Source organism: Sminthopsis crassicaudata, chromosome 4 (assembly GCF_048593235.1).
Source record: "Sminthopsis crassicaudata isolate SCR6 chromosome 4, ASM4859323v1, whole genome shotgun sequence".
NCBI classification, from domain to species: domain Eukaryota; kingdom Metazoa; phylum Chordata; class Mammalia; order Dasyuromorphia; family Dasyuridae; genus Sminthopsis; species Sminthopsis crassicaudata.
Window position 1 is genome coordinate 434,090,092 of NC_133620.1, and position 17,353 is coordinate 434,107,444.

A 17,353-nucleotide genomic window follows, 5' to 3' on the forward strand; every position below is an offset into this window, starting at 1 on the left:
AATGGCTAATGGAAGTGAATTTTTATGGGAGAAATGAATTAAGGATTAGAAAATAGAAAAATCAGAAATTGCTGTCGGGAATAACCCACCTCAGGAAAATTGAGAGTTAACAACAGGAGTTTTTTTTTTTTGTTTTGTTTTGTTTTGTTTTTTTGCTGAGGCAATTAGGGTTAAGTGACTTGCGCAGGCTCACACAGCTAGGAAGTGTTGAGTGTCTGAACTCGGGTCCTCCTGACTTCAGGGCTGGTGCTCTATCCACTGCACCACCCAGCTGCCCCAACAATAGGAAATTGACTGAAATGACTGACCCGAAGGCTGTTTCCAAAAAGTTTAATAAATAATGATTTTTTTTTTTAACTGTATAAACTATAAATATACCATGCAATCCTTATAATTTAAAATAATTTACAGGCTGAGGTAGGGAGGGGCCTAGGAGAGTGTCGGAGGGCAGGGGGCCCGGGGCTCGCTCCGGCCAGCTCAGGGTCTCCCGGTCTTCCTGCTGAGCACACACACACAGGCCGTGTCGATCCGGATGAAGCGCCAGGCCGCCTGCTTGCCCTCCATGGTCAGGGCCTTGACGAAGGTGTGCGTGGTGGTACAGTAGGAGTTCCAGTGCTTGGAGTCGATGCCTCGGCACCCGCTGGCCACGGGCTTGGGGTCCCTGCACTTTGTCTCGAAAAAATACTGTTTGAAGACGTTGTTGTTGATGTTGACCTCCGCGAGCACCGTCACCTCCTTGCCCTTGATGTCGGTGGCGGTGTTCTTGTCCCCGACCCACACGCTGACGCTGTCGCACACCGAGAACTCGCCCCGGTGGAACACGGGGTGCGCCGACCTCTTGCCCCTGTGAGTCCGGTTGAGGGGGGCCGCGTCATCGGCAAAGTCCGCGTCCTGAGCATCCGCGATGACGGGCGGGGGCTGAGTGCTGAACAGCACCCGCGGGGAGCGCAGCCGCCTCTTTCTGAAAAGCTTGGGGTCCACGGAGACGTTGAGAGTCTGCCCGGCTCCCCTGCTGTCTACGGCCGGGGGGCCGCGGCTGGTGCGCTGAGCTGTGTCAGGGTCGTGTGGGGGCTTAGTCCGCTGGGGTTGGGGGATGGAGTGCCCTGCTGTACCATTGTCTTGTGTCTGCGGTGTTGCCTGTATGCCGATCAAAAAAGCTGTGATCAGAGCGTAGAACAACATGGACATCACTCTGTGCACCTGCAAGGGAACGAAAACGGGAGGTTACCGCGTGGCCCCAGTTACCTTTCCGGCACCATCCTTCCCGAAAGGGAATCCTGCCGTCCCAAACTCCCCCTCGGGCCTCCGCGAAGACAGCCTTCCACATCTAAGGTGAATGTCACCCTCATCTCCAGTTCTTGCTCCTGCAAAGCTTGGTTTACTCGCCATCTTCTACGGGACCCCATCCTGATCTCTCTAGGAATAACAGCTAACATTTACATAGTTTGCAAAATACCTTCCGATAACAGCGCATCCCTTTGTCATCTTCCCAAACTCATGCTTTTATTATTCCTATTTAACAAATGAGGAAACTGAGTCAGAGGGAGCTTAAATACATGCCCAGGGTCACGTATCTAGAAACTCAGCTCTTTCTTACTCTAAATCTAGTTCTCTGTCCACTGCACCAGCTGGCTGCCTCTTCTTGACCAGGATTTTTTTTTTTTTTAAAGATTCTTAAGTGTTTTATTTTTCCAAATACATGCAAAGATAGTTTTCAACATTCATCATTGCAAAACCTTGCCTTCCAAATTTTTCTCTCTCCCTCTTCCCCCCTCCCCTTCTCCTAGATAGCAAGCAATCCGATAGGTTAAACATGTGCAATCTTTCTAAACATATTTCCACATTTATTATACTGTTCAAGAAAAATCAGATCAAAAGGGGAAAAAAAACTTGAGAAAAAAATAAAACAAGCAAACAAACAACAAAAAAAAGTGAAAAGACTGTGCTTTGATGCACATTCAATCTCCATAGTTCTCTCTTTGGATGTGGATATGTTCTGGAATTGTCTTGAAGTACATTATTGTTGGAAAAGAACCAATTGACTAGTTTTTAACAGTTATATTTGTGTGTGTGTTATGATCCCTTTTGACAGTCGTCAACTTATGGATATCTTTTTATAAGGTCCATATATTTTTACGTAGGATTGCAAAGGTATCCAACGTGTGGATATCTTTTTATAATGTCCATATATTTTTACGTAGGATTGCAAAGGTATCCAACGTATGGATATCTTTTTATAAGGTCCATATATTTTTACGTAGGATTGCAAAGGTATCGTCAACGTATGGATATCTTTTTATAAGGTCCACATATTTTTACGTAGGATTGCAAAGGTATCCAACGTATGGATATCTTTTTATAATGTCCACATATTTTTACGTAGGGTTGCAAAGGTATCCAACGTATGGATATCTTTTTATAATGTCCACATATTTTTACGTAGGATTGCAAAGGTATCCAACGTATGGATATCTTTTTATAAGGTCCACATATTTTTACGTAGGATTGCAAAGGTATCCAACGAATGGATATCTTTTTATAATGTCCACATATTTTTTATGTAGGATTGCAAAGGTATCCAACGTATGGATATCTTTTTATAATGTCCATATATTTTTACATAGGATTGCAAAGGTATCCAACGAATGGATATCTTTTTATAATGTCCATATATTTTTACGTAGGATTGCAAAGGTATCCAACGTATGGATATCTTTTTATAATGTCCATATATTTTTACGTAGGATTGCAAAGGTATCCAACGTATGGATATCTTTTTATAATGTCCATATATTTTTACATAGGATTGCAAAGGTATCCAACGTATGGATATCTTTTTATAATGTCCATATATTTTTATGTAGGATTGCAAAGGTAATCAATGATATTGAAAGTTATAAAAAAGTTCACAGACTCCAGATTAAAAATCCTTTCTCCAAATTGTCCTGCATGTTTCCAGTTTTATTTTATTTTTAATTTGTATATTGATATTTATTTTATATTTTAATTTATATACTTCTAATAATAACAGTTGATATTTGAATAATGCTTTAGATTTGCAAGGAGCTTTATAAACATAATTTCATTTGATCTGTGAGGGAGGTGCTATTTTTATCCCCAATTGACAGATGAGGAAACTGAGGTGTTAGATGTGAATTGATTTGTTTGGGCAGTTTATGAGGCAAATCCAACTACAAGGATTGGCTTTTTTGGGAGTCTTGTTTTTATTTTCCTAGAGTTTACTACAGTGCCTTTCATCTTTTTGGCTCTTAATAAAGATTTGTTAAATTGTACTGGGTTACGTAAGAAGCAAGAGATTTTTCCCAAACTCCTAGGGAAGGCCATCGTATTCTTGTATATCTTAAGTTCTTGGTCATGTCAGGGTCTATTATAGGTCACGAAGGGAACAAGGGGTGTTTCTGGTGGTCAGGACTGGAGGAGGAATCAGGGACATTTTTGTGGCTTGTAGGCTGTGTTTCCAGCACTCTTCCCACAGAGCAATAAAAGGTCTCAGACAGCTAGGGTCACCAGATTGGGTTGTTCTGGGTTTGTGCTGCTTGTTTTTTGCTAGAGCTGTGGGACAAGGCTTGAGCAAAGTTTGGAACTTGCATTCTCCAACTTCCCCTGAGTTTCCCTCTGGAGACCTTGAGTGTTCACTACCATGTCTACGCACCTTATACTATTTGCTATGGAAAGAGGAATTTTCTGGTGTCAAAGGGCATTTTTTTTTTTTTTAAATCCACCAAACCTAAGAAGATGTTCCTAATTTCCCCCTAAATTCCCTGTTTGGTGGTAGGCAGTTAATGCTTGCCATGCCTACTAAGCCTGCCCCCTGCAGACATGTGTGTGTCTCACAGGGCCAGTCCCAGCAACCCCAGTGTGCCAAAAATCTGGCATTTTCCCACAGCCTCAAGCTAGTGATGTGACAATTCCTCTTTTGCCTGCCTCTATAGTCCTGGCCTAGTTTTGCATCAGGATTATAAAGCCCTTGGTTCCATATATATTTCTGACCCTTAATTCTGAAAGTTATTTTCGTTTTCCTACCACTCTCAAGATAGAATAGGGGATCTTAATTTTTTTTTGAGGGGGTCATGGACTCCTTTCACAATCTGGTGAAATCTATAGACCTATTTTTGAGAGAATGGTTTATTGCTTACATTCATGACTGAAGGCTACTGAAAATACTATCCAACTTCAGAAATATGTCCTGTCCTTGAAATCTATACATGGACTCCCGGTTAAGAACTCCTGAGCTAAAACTATATATGAGCTTGCAGAACTGAAGCAGTGACAAGCTTCGGGAGGTACATTCCTCCAGAGCCACAGGGCTCCATGTCTGGTAAAACATCCCAAGACTAATTTCTATCCCTACCATAACTGCCTTACTGAGCTTTAGCACCAATCTAAACCGAGCTCAGAGAAGAAATTCAAAGCATCATATAGGTCATCCAAATTCAACCTGCTCCTTTTATAGGTGTGGAAACTGAGGTCTAGAGAGAGTGAATTGTCTTGCCCAAGATTACGTGGATAGAGACAGATGGGATTATCGAAGATCCTCTTTTGAGTGTACTTTTCACATTGATTTTCCAATTTGATTAGAGTCAAAGAAATCTAAAAGGAATGGACCTCCAAGGACATCCTGTCCAGCCCATACCTGAAGAGGGAATCCCCTCTATAACAAACTTGACATCTTCCAACTCTGCTTGCCAGGGTGGTAGATATAGGAGGGGCAATTATTCCTATTTGAAAGATGTGTAGTTGAAGAAATAAAGTGGCTTGCCTAAGGTTACACTCAGAGTGAGCACCAAAGCTAGGGAGACAGTTCAGATCCCCTGGTGTTCTTTCCACTGCCCTTCACAACTCTTTCTATTTATCAGTGACAAAGAAAGGATGCAATGCTAACATTATGCTGCTTTCAAGAGTGGTTGTGAGCTTTTTATTGAGAAGATTAACCAATTCTAGATATGGATGTACCAGCTGAGCTTGAGGACTTCCTATGGGGGGGGGCAGATGCTATTGAGACAGATATAGGCTCAGTTAAAACTCAGGTTTTTGTTTTTCTGGGCAGTGCTGGGCACACCTCTCCTAATCCCAGTTGCCCTCTACTTTCTCTGACCATTCAGCCTCTTCCCATTTTAGTCAAAAACCCAAATCTCCCTTTCTCATTCAGGGCTCAAATCCAATAGGACATTCTTTTTCACACTCTCCATAAAGAAATCCATACAGGCAGAAAGGGGGCAAGCCAATAGCGCTGGGATGTAAATGGCTTGAACAAAATCTCCATGTGGAACTGGATCTCCTTCTTCTTGGTTGGGATAGTTTCTTTACATTCTTTTGAGCCAGCTCAATTCACTGGCTTGTGGATGTCAATAGACCTTGTTAATGTGTCAAGTCATGTGGGAACTGGATCCCATTCCTCTTCTTGTTTGAAATTGGTTCTTTCCAGTTCCTGACCCAGCTCAGTTTACTGGCTTTTAGGTGTCAAGTGAATTTGTTAATGTATCAAATCATATACTGCAATGCCAGGGCACTGAAATTCCTGTCAAGATGCATTTTTTTTGTCTTTCCATCTTTACTAGATTTGTGATTGTGGGTGAGCTGCTTAACTCTTTGATCTCCATTTTTCTCATGTATATAATACCTTTGATATTAGCCTCTGAGGTAGTCGTGAGGAAATTGTTTTGTACACCTGAAAATGCCACATCAATGTTATTATCTCATGGCATCGATGATAATAATAGCTACTATTATATATATCACTTTCCAGCTTGCAAAGTCCTTCACCTATATTACCTTGTTTCTTCCTCACAAAAATCTTGAAAGCTAGATTCTTTTATCTCCATCTTACAGATGAAGAAATTGACTTATCCTGGATCATACAGCTAGCAAGTATATAAGGCAGGATTTGAACTTGCTTCTTTCTGAATTTTATCCCCTGTGTTTCAGAGTCTGTAGCATCTAGCTATTTCTCATATATTGCTTTCCTTAAACTCCTTCTGCTGCTCTACTCTTAGGAATGGAGGTGACCTCTGGCTGTGCTGTATCTGAGAGCAAACCACTAATTTCTACGAAGCTTAAAAGGAGTTGGTTTTGTGCCCAGGAACAGACTTTGTCTACAATCCAAGGGCTAGCTAGCTACGCATAGATACTCATCCCTAGGGACCTGGGCACTAGATGATGAACTTTTTGGGTTTTTTGAGGGGGAGGAATTACAGCAACTCACAAAGCTCCTCTCCTAAGGACATGGAGAGGGGAAATGGTGCAAGTTGTCCATGGGAAATGCATCCATACTTATGAAATTAGGAATCTTCCATTTTTTTGGTAGACATTATTATAGATATTTCTAACCACATCTTTTAGTCCTACAAAAATATATGTTCTGAAGGGCAGGGACCATATCTTATTCACAGGTTAATACATTAAAAGCTAGAAGAAATCATTGAATCAATCCCTTCACTTTCCATAAGAACTGGAGGCTAGGAAGGTTACATATTAGTTTCCAAGATCACACAAGTAGTGGCAGAATTAGAATCCCAGATCTCTGATTTTAAAACCATCTCACAAGGCTTAGCACAGGACTTTGTATGTAAGAAGCACTCAATAAGTAACTTTTAGATAAGTTAAAGAATGAGAGGTGGGTTTAGGAGCTAAAATAAATCACTGCCTGATTTCTTTTAGTTAAGTCTGATTTCTTTTAGATTTCATCAGGACTGTATATAATAATTTTGTAATAGTAGTGCCCTAAAAACACCTGTGGGGCATATACTCATGTAATGAGGGGCAGAGTGGAATGGGGTGGGAAATTTCCAGATGGCCTTTTTCTTTGCAAATACGACAGTGGCCCTCAATGCCCCCATATGTGCACACAATCTGTACAAGTCACATACTTTCATCTTTGGTAACTTGCGTAGATGTTCAGGAAGCCAACATTCAACCAGATGTTCCTTTCCTTCTTCATTGTCATTCTTCAAACAAGTCTGATTTGGCCTTGAGATACTGAGGCTATACTCAATTCTGGATGTCACATGTTTTAAAAAAGACTGGCAAAATGGACAGCATCTGGACTAAGAATTATTAATCTTTTCTCTTTTTTTTGTATCATGTATTGCCTTGGCAGTCTTGTGAAGCCTATGGATCCCTTCTCACAATCACATTTTTCAATGTACAAGATAAAACACATAGGATTACACCAACTGTATGAACACAAATTTGTAATTTTTCACTCTCCAGACTCATTTACCCTCTTGAAATTTATCCATGGACCTTGTTAAGACCTCCTGACATAGAATGTGATAACTGAGTTAGTAAAAGGACTGAGATCCTAATATATGAGAATCAGTTGAAGGAATTAGAGATCTTTAATTTGGGGAAGAGAAGTCTTTCAAGCCTGTATGAAAGAGCCCATTGTTAAAAATCTGGAAAATCTTACGTGAACTGATGCAGAGTAAAGTGAGAAGAACCAGGAGAACATTGTATACAGAAACAGAAATATCGTGTGATGACTTGACTAATTTCAATAATACTGTTCTAATTCAGCCTATTTCAGATTGCTATCTCAGGTTGGGAGGAGGGAAAGAAAAAAGAAAATTTGGAAGTCATTTTTTTTTTTAATCTTAAAAATCATAGTTGGGGAAAAATAAAATATTAGGTTAAAAAAAGAAAGAACTCGGAAAATTTTACGTCTGTTCACCGACATGACAAAATCCATAAATGCTATGAATTAGAGCTAGATATCTTGTTTTATTAATTGTCTAGACTTAAAGTGATAGAGAAAATTTTAAGAATGTATATAATGTGTACTGTGCACAGGATCCCACTCCTTCCCTCCCACCCCATCCCTAAAGCTAGTTGTTAAATACTTACCACTAAGTCTCTAAGTGGCTCTCTTCAACTATATGGATGACTTTCACTGAGGAATAGGAATTTGAGTGCTTTTTTTTTTTTTTTTTTTTTTTTTGTCTCTAGAGGACAGAGCTATTAGCAATCTGTGGAAGTAGCAAAGGGGCAGTGTGTATAATGGATAGAGCACTGAGCTCAGGCAGCTCTAGGTTCACATTTTGCCTTAGACATTTACCTGCAGTGACCTTGAGTAAATTATTTGTTTGCTCTAATGGATTCCTCATTTCCTCATCTTTAAAATGAAGTGATTGAATTTGACTACCAACCCTAAGGTCTTCTGAGTCTGCAATAGGCACATTTCAGACTTAAGTGAGGAAAAAAATCCTAATAAGTAGGAAGTCTTTGGGTAAAGGCTGGATGTTGGAGACGGGGTCCCAGCCTAGGAATGAGTTTAGACTAGATGACTTCTGGGATCTTTCCAACTATGAGATTCTCTATGAAACTGGCAGGCAGAGAAGGAGTAATGACAAGGCTGGATTCCTAACCACCTTTTTTTTTTCTATTTTAGCTTATTGACCTAAAGATGGATGTGGGTTAATCAGGTTCTGGAATTTTATGTGTTCTTCTTTATATTCCCCCTTGCCTTTTTTCTGTCATTCAGTGGAAGCTGACCTGGGGATTCTAGGACCTGGATCTCCTTTCCTTGCTTTAATAAAAATCACTAAAATTATCACTAATTAATCACTAATAGTTAGAAAGTGTTCCTTGCAAAGTACCTTACTTGTTTTTTCATTTAATCTTGTGAAGTAGGTGCTATTGTTTTAGGCTAAAAGAGATTAAACCAAACTTGTAATTGAGGCAGGGTTGGGACTAAGGTCTTCCCTACTCTCCATCTGGTATTCCATCCACTGGACTTCCCCTAATTTCTTGCATCATAATTTCATTAGAGGGAGAACATGTATAGGGAAAAGTAATGAAACTCATCATCAGTCTGGTTTTATATTCCTCAGCTTTGATCAGTCCTGACAGGCAGAAACTTGAACCTTTTAAAAGAAGATCCAGATTGCTCTTTTAGCTTTATTCCATTCCTCCCATTCCCCATTATCAAGGAATCAATTCACTTCACTTCAATTCAACTCAACAATCAAGCTAGTGACTCTGAACCTGACATGTTTGTGACTTTAAGAGAGACCCTTGACCTCTGTATGATTTAGTTACCTCACTTATAAAATGAAAGCTTTGTACTTGGCAATGGATGAGGTCCCTTTTCACTCTAAAACTACATTCTTATGATCTCCCAGCTGGAGAAGGAAGAGGCATTGGCTTGCCAGCATTATATTCTATAGGTTTAGATTTTTTAAGTCTTTATTGAACACATGTACAGATAGCTATAAGTGCTTTGTTCTATATACTAGACCCTCTCTAACAGTTTATTTTGTGCATTGAAAAATGTGATTGTGAGAAGGGATCCATAGGCTTTACAAAACTGCCAAGGCAATACATGATACAAAAGAATAGTCTATTTGGTGTTTCATATAGGATAATAGAAAATATAGATAATTCATATAATTATGAATATATATCATATATAACATTTTATACATGTATACATGTATTTTTCTCTATAACAACAGAAAATAGATAATTTTGGTATGCATGCTAAAATTTAGATTTCGATGACTTCTAACCATACTTTCATGGTTAGAAATTTCTGGTACTTTGAAATATGCTGAGTATGTTCTCATATGGTAGGGAGGGGGCTAGAAAAGAGAATTTTTTTTTCTTTTTATAAACTTTTCTTAAAAGTTGGGATAAGAAAGATTTTCTTGAGATAGTGATATTGTCTATTTGATCTTATTATCTAAAAGACTCCTAAAAAAGTCTGTGCTCTCTATTCCAGTGGTATCATTTAGTAATCATGGTTTAAAAAAAATAAACATTCTCTCCTTGGTTAGTGGTGAACAACGGAAGGAACCATGGATGTTTATTTGTTTATTTAAAGTAAAAGAAAATGCTGAGCCAATGATGATCACCCCTCTTGCTCCACCAACCATCCTTAGTGTTACCAATGTGTAGTTGTGGGAGAGACCACTCGAGTGGATGACCACATCCAAGACTAGCTCTGGAGGCAGAAAACAGTCATTTTCTTTCAGTCATGTCTGACTCTTCACAACCCCATTTGAGGTCTTCTTGAAAAAGATATTGGAGTATTTTGGCATTTCCTTCTCTGGCTCATGTTATAGAGGAAGAAACGGAGGCAGAGTTAACCAACTTGCTCAGGGTCATATTTCTACTAAGTGTCTGAGGATGGATTTGAATTCAGGAATATGATTGACTCTAGTTCTGATATTTTATCTACTGTACTACCTACCTGTCCCTGGGGTCAGAAAATCTAGGGTCAAATACTATGTCTGGTGGTTATACCTCTAAGACTTTGGACCAGCCACTGAACCAGAGAGAGACTTGGTTTCCTTATCTGGAAAATGTGGGTGGTGGAAAAGATGGCTTGAGGTACTCTTTCTGATTCCTGAGCTATGATTCTATGAAGTAAACATTTTATTTGCTTTACCCCACCCTGGAATGGTAGAAAAAAGGCCCAAAGTAAAGAGGCAGATAAGAATGCTTTATTGGCCTGGTCCTGCACCCTTCGATCACCTTCCCATCATTCTGTCTGGTAGGTACCATTACTTAGTTTAACCTGGCACTTTCCAATCATTCACCTGGTCAAAGAGCCCTGGCAAAAATATACCCTGCTATAGATTCCTGTCCAAAATCCACCTTACCTGACTAAGTAATGCAACAGCTGGATAGAACTAGGCAACTAGTCCACATATTTGAATAGGGATTGTGGAACTAATGACTCCAGAAGACTTGGCAAAGATCCTTAATGGGAGAAAGCTGTAGAAGGGAATAAGAATTTCTGCTAAAACAAGACAGGAGATGAGCTGTGTTAGTGATTCTCAGACCACAGACTGGACTAAAGAGCCAGAAAGACTAAGTATTAGAGGGAGAGAAAATTCTTGCTCTTAGATGAAGATTTTTTCCTTTCCTTTCTCTTGTGTCGTCTTCTCCTCTTTTTCTGTCTTGCTTTCTTTCTCCCTCCATTCTTAGAAAAGCTTGAGTCACTTTCATTTTTCTTGCCCTCCCTCCCTTCCTTTCCTCCTTCTTTCTTCTTTCATTTCTTTCTTCATTCTGTCCCATCTCTAAAGATAAGTTGGCCCCTTTCTTTAGCTTAATAAAACAGACTCTCTCTCGGAAAGTAAAAGATTCCATAAGTTTCTTGATGATCAGTGAGAACAGTTTTAAGGCTCCTCTTTACATAAATACACCATTGCTTCTCCTTTATTAGGATTTATTGAGTGCTCTGACACTCTGTGCTCTTTTCATAGGAAGAACTAACTTAATACCCTTATTTAAAAACCTAGGAACTGATCAAGTAAGAGTATATCTATCTAGCCTTTGATATCCAGAAGAAAACTCAGCCAAGAATTCTGTATCCATTGTCCCCATGATGCCACATAAATATTTAGATAGATTCAAAATATTTAGATAACTGCTTTTTTTTTTCTGCTGACACCCACATATTGGGCTCAGTATAAATAGCACCTGAGAAGAACATTTAAATGCCTGGAAATTCAGCACAGGTGGCATAAATATCCACTTTGTATGTCTTTGGGTGTGTTCACTGAATTAATGGAAAAAGAATCTATGATCTCAGTTTACAAGCCATAAATCCTGAGGGAAAATTCGGGGGGGGGGGGTTTCTAGGTGAAATAAAATTAAATGATCTCAAATGAGCCAAGGTGAGCTTTGAATGAATGGGAGTGATGCTATTGTTCAAGAACAGAAGGTCTTGAATTCATATATCAAACTTATGAGTTAGAAGTTTAAAGGTAGGATGGATCAGACCCACATGACCTAGGAGTGATGGGGTCAAAAGGAAGGCCCTTAGGGAAGACTTTTTTCCAGACATGTTTGGAAACCTCTGTGTGCACATGTTCATTAACACAGACATGTCCTCTCATATCCAATTCGTATTTCAGGCCCATTCTAAATAGTACTTGAGTTCAGAAATATTCCTTTTCCTTAGCCTTAGGCTTATTTCACAGTTGTCCATTCACTTCTGGGTCTCTTTCCTGCAATGCAAGGTGCTGGTGATGCTTGGATAATCACATGAACTCTTACCTCAGTGTGGCCTGGACAGAAAGCTGCTCCACAGGGAAATCTTTTATTGGGTCCAGACGCTGAGCTGCATTTGGGTCCAGCATGCCATCCAGCCCCCCAGACTACACAGCCAAGGGCCAGTGGAATCTCACTCCAGGATTCTAGAGAAGGAACAGCATCCATTATCAGAAACAATATTTCATTAGAGTCAGAAGTAGGAATCCATGCTATTCTCAAGTCTTTAAATAAAATGAAATCACCCCCAAAGGCCAACTGGTCATTTACCTGGTTGCCTGTGATATGACCTGGAACTTATTTTTTATTTTTCTGGGTAGGTTTTAGTGAGAGAAAGAAACAATTAGTCCTTTGCTCCCAGAAACTCTATCCTGCAGAATGTGGATTGTCGTAGGCAATGTCCTTTGGAGAGAGGGTTAGTCTGTGACCCTTGTGCCAGGATTAATTCCTTTGGTTTGTTCTTGGGCATGGTCCATGACTACTTTTATACCCAACAAATCGACTGCATGACATGTGACTGCAGACAGAGGCACCCTTATCAGATGGCAAAAATGAAAATCATTTTATACACTACACATTTGCAGAAATGGAGCCAACTTTGGAACAGTATAATGAGAGTAAATCAAACTAGAAAAAAAATGCTCTGACAATTCAGAACAAGTCAGTGCTTTGAAGAAAACTCAGATGAGCAATCACAGCAAATTAAAAAATGCAAGTATTTGAAAGATAAGGGTAAATTTTTTATGAAAATATGACAGAAATCTCAGAGAACCAGGCCAAAGTTCAAATTTTAGGAATCTAGAGATAGAAAGGAGAAAATAGCTGAAGGGGGGAGGGATACCATTTAGTCTTAAAGTTGTTAACACTGAAATAGGAAAGAGGTTCTTTTATTTTTTTCTTGCCTCTCAAACAATTATTAAATATAATTATTAAAAGTTTGAATGGGAAGAGGATGGGAAGATATTAGGATAGCTTCTTTCTCACCCAGTTTCTTCCATTGTTTTTAGAAGTGACAAAGATCACTCTTGCTCCAATATCTTTATCTCTCTTCATTTTGGGTGTATATTTTTCCAATGCTAATACACAAGAATTAGCAAAAGAAGAGCTGAGGAGGCAGTGTCCATGTACTAAAATTGTTTTCACCCTTGGCAGTAAAACCCCATCTCTCTGGTGCTTTGTTTATAATAAGCCTGTAAGGTAGGTGGTATGAGAGCTGCTATCTCTATTTTACAGAGACGAAAACAGAAGAATTGAATGTCCTCTAAACAAAAGCTGGGAAAGCCTCTCCCCTTTCAAGCTCAAATTTTGAAGTTTGATTTGGTCTCAGGAAAAGCCTGAAAATACCTCTGACTCTTAATTAGATTTTAGGTCTAGAGGGAACATTTACCTGGCAATCCTTAGAGAGAGTCAGATGCTCATGGGGAAAGACAGTGAATTCTATTCCAAATTGGAGTTTAGTTTCTGAAGGGTGGCGTGCTACGGGGAGGTATGAGAGAAAGAATCAAACTTATGTATTCAAGGGAAGCAGGATATGGACAGTTATAGTGGAATGGAGAAAAACTCAACCATTTCTCCATTCAGAGCTCATGTTGGCCAAGCCTGACAAAATAACCCTCCCCTCTCCCACTCCTCAATCCAATAAGGTTCTTTAGTAGGCTGCAATCTTCCAACCCAGACCTAACCTAGTAAATCTCAATGCAGTAAAGCTGAATCCAAGGTGGGATGTATAGTGGGAAAAGCATTAGCATCAGAGCCAGGATGATCTGAGTCATTGCCAGCCTCTGACACTTAGGACACATATAATCATAAGCAGATCACTTTACCTCTCTTTGGTTCTTTCATCTATAAAATGAGGACCACAAATACCTGTAATAATAATTCACAGGGTTGATGATGAGGAACAGATGAGACCATGGATATTAAGCACTTGGTAAATCAATAAGAGCTCTACAAAGGTCAATTGTCATAATTTCTGGTGATTCCATTCTATGCCTGGGATCCCAATCTCTCTTGTTGGCTAAATTTGTTCTTCAGTTTCAAAGAAGACCTCAGGAAGGTGCTAATTTGTCAGGGAATTGGGTTTAACTTGCAAAGCTGTCAGCCTCTTTTTCTGCCAGCTAATAGAGCCTCCATGGAGGTAGAACTAAAGAATTCTCCTTCTGCTTGGACTTTCTACTCCCAACTGTGCTTGCTCATGCTGGAGGTATTTTTGGTAGACAGATTAATTCTAGTTGTTCTTCCTACCTCTCTGACAACTTCTTGGAGAGAGGAAAAGACATATAATCTGTGAGGAGCAGAAAGGTGGAAGGGCTGATGGAAGGGCTGATCACCTGGCTCCTCCAAGATGACTCTGTATCTATGACCAGCCTCCTGGCCACCAGGATTCAGGTCAAGAGTATGGTGAATAGTCTAAATACTAAGATCCTCTTTTGCCATGACATCTGACCATGTATTGCTGTACCAGACTGTAGACTGAGTTTCTTCTCCCATATCCTACAGAGATTTGAACTTACTGTGTAATCTTGGACTAGTTACTCTCTTGGGGCCCGATTTTCCTCCTCTATAAATTGATGGTTTTGGACAAGAGTAGACGTGAAGAACTTTTTTTTTTTCTGCCAAGGGCCATTTGGATATTTATAACATCATTTGGGGGCCATAAAAATTTTCACCTTAAAAACTCAAGCAGTGGGAAATTGTTGTATCTAGCTTTCAGCTCATCATTGATTGCAGTTGCCTTGGCAAGACCAGATTAAATAATTTCACAGTCTTATAGCCTGTGCACTGGATATTATCCACCTCTGGACTGGAAGATCTCTAAAGGCTAGAACTCTATGAATGAATATGAAAAGGCCTTCAAAATGGCAGAGTGCTATATAAATGGAGCAGTGTAGTGCTGAATCTGGAATCACAAAGACTTGGGTTTGATATACTAGCTTTTATGACTCTGGTCAAATCTCTTATTCTTACTCAGTCTCATTTTCCTTATCTGTAAAATGGAGATAATAATAGCATCTGCTTTACATGGTTGTTGTAATGATCAAATACAATAACATATGGAAAGTGCTTTGTAAATCTTAATGCTTTATATAAATGCTGGTTATGATGATGATGATGATGATGATGATGATGATGATGATGATGATGATTGATCATGATGACAACTGGCATGACTTCCTATTGCATCGGTGTAGTTCAGGATCTCAACAGCTGGTGGAAAATATTTGTGAATTTCTTTTTTAACTTGTTAATATTTTGGTTTACTTTTCAGACTCTTATATCCATTGAGAACAAAGGGAAAACTAATAAAGCATGGGAGCATTGGTTCTTCATTATAGGGCCCTGAGAAAAGTCCTTAGAGGTCTTTGAATATATATTTTATAGAAAACAATCTTGTATCCATCCTAGTAGGAGGACAAAGTAATTTAGATATAGTCTCATTGGTATTCTGTAAATGGCATTGATTTGAGAGCCCATCATTAACTGTGTTACAATAAAAGAGCATTAAGTTCTGGGCTTTTATCCAATATAGTACCTTGCCCTCAGTAGATATTCAATAAATGTTTGATGATTGTTTGGGGTCAGAAGATCTTGGTCAAAACCTGCTTCTAATGATCAGTGAGATCCATAGATCTCAATTTACTCATCTAAAAATAATGGGAGGGGATAGTAGGAAAGATGATCTCTGAAATCCCTCCCAGTTTTAGATCCAATGGGGTTCTATGATCTTGATACTATTATCCCTAAAAAGTTTATATCTAGTGAGAAGTAATAATAATAATTATATACTAATAACATAATTATACTATATGATTATAGCAAATATATTTAATTATATAAACATAATTTAAATAAATATAATTATAATAAATATAATAATTACGGTTAGTATTTATATAGAGAGAACTTTAAGGTTTGCAAAGCACTTTACATGACATCAGTTCTGTGAAGTAGATGCGGTGATTATGTCCCTATAACAGATAACGAAGCATAGAGCCTCTTTGTCTAAGGTCAAACCACTACTGTCTGAGGCAGAAGTCAAATTCAGATCTTCCTGACTCTTTCTACCATGCCATTCCTCTGTCTCTATACAGATAACTCTAATTAGAGTAAGAGAAATGCATAAAAGAATCATGGAGTATCACAAGAACAGCTGTCGGAGAAATTAGTTCTACAGTTTTATGAAGGAGTTGGAATTTTACCTGGATCTTGAAGGATATGTGGGATTCCAACAATAGAGGAAGGGATGGGTGGGAGAAGACATTCCAGGTGAAGGGAACAGGTATGGAGTTGAGAATGGCAAGTATTCTCACTTGCCTCTTCATTCACATTTTAAACTTCCCAAGCAGAGTGCTGGGTCACTTTAACAATTCCTAATGTGAATCCCTTTGTGAAATGCACAATCTTTATGTGGAGTGATTTAGGCAGACTAAATTTATCTTCTGGGCAAATATGGTCTTGTACATTCTTGGGTCTTCAGGGAGGTATTTTTGATGGTAAAAAAGAGCAGGCTAGAGTGTTAATGATATCTATATAGGTCCAGTATTAATAAAGGGATGCTCACCATCCCTGGATGATAAATTTGACACGTCTATCAACTGATGCTGGAGAATTAGCAGAGAATTTTTTTTTGGCTCAAATGATCCACAATGGGTATGGGAAAGATTGTCTTTCTAAGTGGTTTAAGCTAACAAAACTTCTTGCACATGTTCTATGACCTCTAAAAGGCACAGGGTTTAGAATTGATAGGGTTTGTTGAAGGGGAGAAGGTGGATGCAATAGGGGAGAGTACATGCAATCGCATATATGTATACTTGTATGTGTGAGAGACAGAAATAGATCGTACTCCATAGGGTGGACGGTTGGTCCAAATTAACTCTAGGGGTCTTCCTGGGTTTTTTTTGGTACTACTAATATTGAAAAGCAAAAACACAGATTTGAAAAGTGGTGAACTGGGAATCATGAGCCCTAAGCTCTGGTCTGGGCTATGGAACCTTAAACCTAACCACCCCACTTTTCAAGGCCTCTTATTTCTGCCCCTGTAAATGAGGAGGAAGAAAGGAGTTGGTTGTACCAGCTGATCTCTACATATTCTTTAACCTGATCTTAATGATTTAATGTTAAGTTGAACCAAGAGGCTGAAACAAATAGCAAAAGTTCCAAAATTAATATCTTATTCAAGCCAGACCTTAATGGAAATATCAGGTTTTCTGCTAATTGTTATATCCAAGGAATGGTGGTCATGTCACTGAAGCCAACTTTTCTTCTCTGCTCTTACTATTCACTCATCTGTTTCCTCTGTTCCAATAGTTCCCAAGTTATTTTTGGTTCAGATTGA

The 17,353-nt window shown here is 39.0% G+C and overlaps 1 protein-coding gene across 1 annotated transcript in view; it reads right to left on the reverse strand.

Moving 5' to 3' along the window:
• Positions 1 to 315: 315 nt before the first annotated feature.
• NGF (nerve growth factor) overlaps positions 316 to 17,353 on the reverse strand; it is an 81,447-nt gene continuing 64,409 nt past the window's right edge. Inside the window, exons 2-3 of the mRNA XM_074263156.1 lie at positions 12,025 to 12,164; positions 316 to 1,200 (exon numbers count right to left, since the gene is read on the reverse strand). Of these exons, the coding sequence (XP_074119257.1) occupies positions 478 to 1,188 (711 nt within the window). The 5' untranslated portion in view covers positions 1,189 to 1,200; positions 12,025 to 12,164 and the 3' untranslated portion in view covers positions 316 to 477. The remainder of the gene's footprint in view (positions 1,201 to 12,024; positions 12,165 to 17,353) is intronic.